This window comes from Rana temporaria, chromosome 5, assembly GCF_905171775.1.
Source record: "Rana temporaria chromosome 5, aRanTem1.1, whole genome shotgun sequence".
Taxonomy (NCBI): Eukaryota; Metazoa; Chordata; class Amphibia; order Anura; family Ranidae; genus Rana; species Rana temporaria.
In genome coordinates, this window is record NC_053493.1 from 348213052 (window position 1) to 348221583 (window position 8532).

At 41.3% G+C, this 8532-nt stretch overlaps 1 protein-coding gene across 1 annotated transcript in view; it reads left to right on the forward strand.

Annotated features, from left to right (window-relative positions):
- CHMP4C (charged multivesicular body protein 4C) overlaps positions 1 to 5396 on the forward strand; it is a 31712-nt gene extending 26316 nt beyond the window's left edge. Inside the window, exons 3-5 of the mRNA XM_040354512.1 lie at positions 2754 to 2868; positions 2996 to 3104; positions 4458 to 5396. Of these exons, the coding sequence (XP_040210446.1) occupies positions 2754 to 2868; positions 2996 to 3104; positions 4458 to 4522 (289 nt within the window). The 3' untranslated portion in view covers positions 4523 to 5396. The remainder of the gene's footprint in view (positions 1 to 2753; positions 2869 to 2995; positions 3105 to 4457) is intronic.
- Positions 5397 to 8532: the final 3136 nt, after the last annotated feature.

Genomic DNA, 8532 nt, shown 5'->3' on the forward strand with positions numbered 1-8532 from the left:
TTCCCCCGTGGCGCTCCTCCTCTTCTCGAGTTCCCCCACGGCCCTTGTGCGGGCGCACTCCCGAGTCCTGCTGCTGCGTCTATTGACAGAGACAGCAGGACTTGGCTCTGCCCCCGGCTTTCGTGTCACTGGATTTGATTGACAGCAGTGGGAGCCAATGAGGACCCTGACAGCGTCTGGAGCTGCTGTGCTCGTCACTATCGCTGGAACGGTTGGGTTCAGGTAAAAAAAGGACAACTCTGGGGGGCAGCTGTAGCACAAAAGGTTTTTCACCTTAATGCATAGAATGCATTAAGGTGAAAACCCGTGTGGGTTTACAACCCCTTTAACTCAAAAAGTACCTTCCATTACTCTCAGCCTTTGCAAAATGGCAGAGGGTGGCTACGTTCATTCTCCATGGTCCCACTGAATGTAGGACGGTAACCGCCCTTTCTTGCTTGCCCCCATAGGTGTGCGCAGCCTACTGCATTAGGGTGAGCACCCCAAAGCTCAAACACACGTGTGTGTGTGTGTGTATATAAGACACAAACACTCTTATAAATAAATGTAGACAAACATTTTAAAATGTATTAAAACATGGATTGTGTCAGTAGAGCACTGAACAGTGTCAGGATCTTTCACGGGGTGTCTCTGCATAACGTTTCACTGATCCCTGCTGAGCAGGCGAATGACGGGTCTGTGTCAGCTTCACTGTGCAGAGCAGACATGGACACAGTCCAGCTCTCCTCTATGGGGAAATCGGGCAGCCTGTCCATTTCCATCTGAGCTGAACCGATCTGCAGCAGATGGGGAAAAAAGGAGCATCATCCGTAAATTTTTTGGTGGACAGGATCAGATGGCAGCAGGTGTCAGCGGACATGTGTCTGCTGAGTTTCGCTGCTCCATAGAGCATACTACAGGGTCCGATCAGGTGAACTGACAGGCAAAGGGCCAGATTATTGTCCTTCAGACCTTGGTGGGGCCGGACTGTGGTCAAGTAGAGCAGAAAATGCCCCACCATCAGTGGAAATAGAATTGCTGGTCTGTAAGAGATAGAATAGTGCCCTATCATTGGAATCATTTGTAGGAATAGTGTCCTATCATTGGTGTCAGTTGAAGGAATGGTGTCCCATCATTGGTGTCAGTTGAAGGAATGGTATCCCATCATTGGTGTCAGTTGACGGAATGGTGTCCCATCATTGGTATCAGTGGAGAGCATAGTGTGCTATTGTTGGTGTCAGTGGAAGAAATGGTGCCTCATTGTTGGTGTCTGTTGAAGGAATAGTGCCTGATATCAGTGGGAGTAACAGAACCTTGAATTAGTGGTAGGAGCAGTGCCCCAAGGACCGGATAAAGGTGAGCAAAGGGTTTGGAAATCACTTCCTAGTGCCTAGGCACAGTCACGGGCCTGGAGGTGCACTTCTTTTTTTTTTTTTTTTTTTTTAAGGGTAGCATTTCATGGCAACTGTTTTTAACCCTTTTACACTCTAATTGAAGAATGTATATACAGTTTTCCTTACCCCATAGTGCCACCTCCCAGCGGCCTTTCATGTACAACTAAAGTTTCACTGGCTTTATATTTTTCCTGTTGAACATTATCAATGTAAGTGAACGTAACAGAAGCTCCCAAATTTTAGATTCTCCTCAGAAAAGTAATGGAGGGGAAATCTTCCAATGGGAACACTAATTATGGTGACCCGGAGGTCCCCATGGGATTCCCTTCATTTTTAGGATTTCCTCTCACTTCCTGTTTTGGCGATGGGACAGGAAGTGAAGGGAAATCTTCCCAATGGGACAGAGATGGCAAAAAAAACTACCCTATCCAAAAATAAGTAAAGTTTTTGCCTATGGTTCCACTTTAAGATGCTTTATGACTGGGGTAGGGCACAGCTTCTCTGTCATGTGATTGCTTTAATTGTCTCTCACAGTGGTCATATGATTGGGAGCCTATCGTGCTGGCTCGTGATCAGAGGTTTTGACTAAGAGCTGTCAGTGTGCTGAGAGCTCATAGTGAGCGGGTCTCCGCACACAACCTTAGGCTGTCATGGACACATACGAGCTGCAGCTGGACAGTAAAGCCCACTTTTCTTGTTGCTGCATGCATGCGGTATGTGGTTGTCAAGAGGTTAAAGCGGAGTTCCGGACACAATTTCACTTTTTAAATATAAATACCCCTGTAATACACAAGCTTAATGTATTCTAGTAAAGTTAGTCTGTAAACTAAGGTCTGTTTTGTTAGGTTGTTACAGCATTTAGACACTTTATAAAATAGAAATTGACTGGGGCCATCTTAGATGTGGGCATCTTGAAGCCAGACTGTATGACTTCCTGGATTTCAGCCTTGCAGATCTCACACATGCTCAGTGCTGCACAAGCAGTGTAATAGGTTTCAGATCAGGTTTCAGCACCTGTACTGTCCAAGTCACATGATTCTTCGAGACTGGGGAGTGCACAGACTCCTGGAAAGTTACACCCACTACATTCCTAGGAGTCTGTGCGGTGTAGGTTAAGCACCTAGGTGCAGGAAGAGGGAAGATTAACTATTCTGCCTAGCAACAACACTTTGAAGGCATCTAAAAAAAAATGTTTTTTCTTAAAGGACTAATGATTTTTTTTTAAAACTACTGATGTAATGTTATATTTATGGGTGGAACTCCACTTTAAGAGCATCACTAAACACGACCTCTCTGATCTAAAACACAGTGTGATCTCCTGTAATTAATGTTTTCCTAGTGGTCCATATCAGCTGACAGTATGCTTTTTTTTATTTGTAGGGATCTGGATAAGATCGATGAGCTTATGCAGGATATTCATGAGCAGCAAGATGTTGCACAAGAAATTTCCGATGCCATTTCTCGACCAGTTGGTATTGGTGAAGAGTTTGATGAGGTAAATGGCAAACATCATAATTGGATTACAGCTTACAGTATAGTGTTCTATTGTTTGTTGTACAAGCATTTTATCTTATATTTTGGCCGTTGTAGAGAATTTCACTGTATGTCTATTAATCTTTCAGGATGAGTTAATGGCAGAATTGGAAGAGCTGGAACAGGAGGATCTCAACAGACACATGGCCAGCGTCACGTTGCCTAGTGTGCCATCTCATAAACTTCCTACCCGGCCAGGTATACATCTTTCTGGATGTCTTAGATTAGTCATGTAATTATACCCTGGTTATCACCAGGCATTGCTCCCTGAGCCCAATATGACTTCATACATTATAATACAGCTTTGAACAATCTTTCCAATGAACTCTAAACTCAAAAAAAAAAAAAGAAGATCTAGGAGCACTTGCTGCATTATACATTTATGCTAAACCCGAAGCCAATCAAGAGCTCTCCAACCACATACAGTTCAACTTCTTCTTATTTATACATTTTGGAGCAACGCTCTAGTGTGGCTTACCATAATTTGATATATTTACAGACAAGATAAAGAGCAGACAGATGGAAAAACAATTGTCTCTGCAGCCTAGATGGTCATCCCACCTACTAAAGTTTAAAAACATACCTCCCAACTTTTTGTGATGGGAATGAGTGACACCTATCAGCAAAAGTATGTAGGCATAGGGCACACCCCTTGCCATGCCCCCTTGACTACAAACACTATCTTCCACTCTGGCAGATGGCTTGTAGTTCTCAGTGAACTGGGAGAACGCTAGTGAGCACCCTCATAGTTCATTAACACTTGTTCCTCGTTTGTAACGGTCTGCCCCTATGGAGGTATGGGCAGGAAAGATGGAGGCAGTGTCTGCAGGAGCCTGACTTTGCAGGTGTGATCTACTTATCGCTGGTGCAATGCTCTGCAGTCTCAACAGAAAAGAATAATAAATGCACGTTTTTTTCCTGCAAAAATATGTGCATTTATAATTTATTTTTTCTTAAAGGTGAACTTAGCCTTTAAGTCAACTCATTTTATTTGAAAGCCCTTACAAATTTAATACAGACCTACTTCTTGAACGTATTCCCAGACATTTTAAACAGGGTTCTTTTATTGCTTATAAAAAATGTATTTCTTTCTTTTTGGAAGTATATTTACATTATATGTTCAGCAGCCAATGGGGTATACGTGTGTGTGTATGTATATGTATGTATGTATATATATATATATATATAATATTTTTTTTTTATTATTATTATTTTTTTATTTGTGTGTGTATATATATATATATATAATTATACAATTATTCTTTCTTTCAAGCAGATCGCAAGAGATGTATTTTATTAACACTGAAGTTGCCCAAGAGGCTCTAAATCAGGGGTCTCAAACTGGCGGCCCTCCAGCTGTAGTGAAACTACAAGTCCCATGAGGCATTGCAAGGCTGACAGTTACAAGCATGACTTCCACAGGCAGAGGCATGATGGGACTTGTAGTTTTGCAACAGCTGGAGGGCTGCCAGTTTGAGACCCCTGCTCTAAATGAATATTTCAAGTACACAGCTCAGGTTCATTAACTAACCTTATTTTTCTTTTCTGCAGCCTCATCACGGAAGAAGGTGGAGGATGAGGATGACATGAAGATGTTGGCTGCTTGGGCTACTTAATTTGGAACTTTTTCTACTCTCTGTAGAGATTTGTAAATTATGATGATCATTATATGTACAGACCAAGGATCATGAATGTGTGCTTCGTTAACTGCTGTGCTACAATTACTGGAACTCGACAAGCTGAACACTATTTTAAAACAGCACAAAAGAGTGGGAATCGATACATTAAAGTGACATTCTATCTTGTGTACCTTTGCTGCACCCCCCAGGTCTCCAATGTGGTCACACTAATCGGCTTCGCTCGCCCAACTGAGAATCAATTGACCAATAATTGTCAAATTGTATAAGCTGTGGGGACACTACTGAATGTGATTTTTAAAGCTGAACTCTGGGGTAAGCAGATATTGTCTAATTACAAGAGGCGTGTGTACTCTTGCTTGACTTTTGGGGTGATGTGAGTATTTCTTGCAGAGCTTTGCAGTAATCCAGTGTGCAATGTCCCTTCTGTGCAGGAACGTCCTATAATAAAGACCAGTCACTTCTGTTTTCTTTCCTTGTGTAGGGTGACTGGTCTGGTCTCCGCCCCCTCCTGTAGTTCTCTTCAGGCAGTCTGTAGTGGGTGGGGGTTTTGGGTCCCTCCCACAGCTGCTCTCTGCACAGGCTATGGGTGACATAGTGATGATGTCACCACGCTGTTTACAAGACAATAACTGGGTATGCAAAATCATTTGGTGCACATTAAAAGGATTTATAACTTTTGTGGTTAATGAGTAGTTTTATTTAAATAATTTTTTTACCCAAAGTTCAGTTTAAAAACATTACCTGAGACCAGCGCTAAGAAGAATACTGCTGAATAACAATGCAAGAAGCATTGCCTTTGATGTAAAATGTTTTTTTAAAACAATTTGAGTAAAATAAAACAAAAAAATTCTGTACATTTCTTTTCTTTTTCTTTTTGCACCATAATAAGACACAAGAGAAAGATGCAAAGTGCAGTAACCCATAACTACCAATAAACAATCAGCATTTTTTTTTATCTAACTGCTCTAAATTGATGTAGGCTGATATTTGATTGGTTATAATAGGTTACAGCACGTCACTATTTGCACCACCTTACTTTATAGCCCATTCAGCTATTTACATATATTGTAGTATTTGTATATAATTATTATAACCAGTACAGTTTTCCGTGTGCTAGGTAACATGATATGGTGCAAGCAGCTTCTCCATATGACCCTTCTAGTATGATGGAGGTCACTACACATTCCAGTTTTGTGCTGATCTTTTTTCATCATTGAGAATTCCAGTGTAGAAACTTTTGGCTGTCCTAACAGCTTTTCTCCAGACTAAAAGCTTGTGCACTAAAATACCACAACACAGAAGAAAAACATATTACTGGGGTGTGCTGACGTGACCACTGTGTACACCCTATTTTATTTTTATTTTTTTTATAAATTTATATATTTATATTTTTTGACGGCAAAGCATCCCTAGCAAAGTAACCTTTTTTAACAACAAATCTAAATGATATACTATAATATAAAGTTCTGTGCTAACCCCAAACAACTATAAAAAAAAAAAAAGAAAAGAAAGAAAGAAACCTGAGTTGCTGTATTAATATAACCTATAAACAACTATAATATAGTGTGTGTGTGTGTGTGTGTGTATATGTATGTGTGTGTGAGCGTATGTGTGTGTGTGTGTGTGTGTGTGTGTGTATATATATATATATATATATATATATATATATATATATATATATATTAGGGCTGTGCGTTAAACGCGATATTAACGGCGTTAACGCAAACCCATGTTAACGCCGTCAATATTTTTGTCGCGCGATTAACGCAGGAGCCCTCGGGTGGACATGCAGAGTGTGCAGCGGCGCGGCGCGGCTTACCTTTTCGCTGGATTCACAGACAAGTTACTCACCTTAAACAAGAAAAAATGTGATACTGCGCTAATAACTAAAAAACAAATCTGAATATATGAGCTGCAACAAAAATTGTGATATACACACAATAAAATCAAATACAAAACAGATAAGTTGCGCTAACTAAGAGTGAATGAGGAATATCAATATAGTTGATATAATTAGATAGTGTCCATATACAAAAAATCATAAATGATACAATATATAATAAAAAGTTCATAAGTGAATAAATTGTGAATAGATTATTGAATGAAGTTGTGCCCGTGACTGAACGCACAAAAAATCCTCCACCGGTGCAATAAATGGGTAAATGTCTATGAGCTTACCAGAAGGGCAAGCAAAGAAAGCTTGCAGCTGAACTCCCCAGCTAGGGTCTTTAATGGAAGTCCGGATGGTATTCCTCCAATGTAGGTGGATAGATCCGGAATCCGAAGAACATGAAAATAAATATGCAGGCAACAAATAGTGATGTACCGTAGGTATCACGAATATAGGCACACCAAGGGAAAGCCTCCACCAAAAGGAATCACCGAATAAGGGGGACTCTTACCAGACAAATGAAAATATGGAGCTTGTGGCCAAACCCAGCCAGGGCCTTTAGGGGTTAACTTCAGAAAGTATCAACCAAAAGCAAACGACTCCCTCGTACAGTATGGCCAAGTAAGTCACCATAAAAAAGAGGAATTCCACATAGTGATGTACCGTAGGGAAACAATTTAATATGGTAGATATCACTTACATAAAAACAGGTAAAAACAGCATGTAATTTCGAGCCGGCCGGCTACTACGAACGCCCGTCCTCTGGACCTAGACGCAGCACGTCAAAGCGTCTCCTCCTCCCGACGTACGTTTCGTCAGTATGTGACGTCGTCTGGGGACGTCACATACTGACGAAACGTACGTCGGGAGGAGGAGACGCTTTGACGTGCTGCGTCTAGGTCCAGAGGACGGGCGTTCGTAGTAGCCGGCCGGCTCGAAATTACATGCTGTTTTTACCTGTTTTTTTGTAAGTGATATCTACCATATTAAATTGTTTCCCTACGGTACATCACTATGTGGAATTCCTCTTTTTTATGGTGACTTACTTGGCCATACTGTACGAGGGAGTCGTTTGCTTTTGGTTGATACTTTCTGAAGTTAACCCCTAAAGGCCCTGGCTGGGTTTGGCCACAAGCTCCATATTTTCATTTGTCTGGTAAGAGTCCCCCTTATTCGGTGATTCCTTTTGGTGGAGGCTTTCCCTTGGTGTGCCTATATTCGTGATACCTACGGTACATCACTATTTGTTGCCTGCATATTTATTTTCATGTTCTTCGGATTCCGGATCTATCCACCTACATTGGAGGAATACCATCCGGACTTCCATTAAAGACCCTAGCTGGGGAGTTCAGCTGCAAGCTTTCTTTGCTTGCCCTTCTGGTAAGCTCATAGACATTTACCCATTTATTGCACCGGTGGAGGATTTTTTGTGCGTTCAGTCACGGGCACAACTTCATTCAATAATCTATTCACAATTTATTCACTTATGAACTTTTTATTATATATTGTATCATTTATGATTTTTTGTATATGGACACTATCTAATTATATCAACTATATTGATATTCCTCATTCACTCTTAGTTAGCGCAACTTATCTGTTTTGTATAAGTTACTCACCTTGTCCCTGGATCCAGCGATGCCACCCCGCTGTGTGATCGAGCGGGTCCTCCTTGCTTGGCGGGTCCTCCTCGCTTGGCGGGTCCTCCTTGCTTGGCGGGTCCTCCTTGCTTGGCGGGTCCTCGCTCGATTCACAGTGCCTGTGTGACGCCGAGCTCCGTTCCCTGCGACGTTACGACGCACGGGAGCGGAGAACGGCGCCAAATTTAAAAAAGTAAACAAACACAATGCATACAGTATACTGTAATCTTATAGATTACAGTACTGTATGTAAAAAATACACACCCCCCTTGTCCCTAGTGGTCTGCCCAGTGCCCTACATGTTCTTTTATAAAATAAAAACTATTCTTTCTGCCTGGAAACTGTAGATTGTCCAAAAGTGTCCCTTTATGTCAAAAATGGTTTTAGATCAGCTAGAAAACAGCGATAATAAATTATAATCACTTGCAGAATTGTGCGATATTTGTGGGGAAATT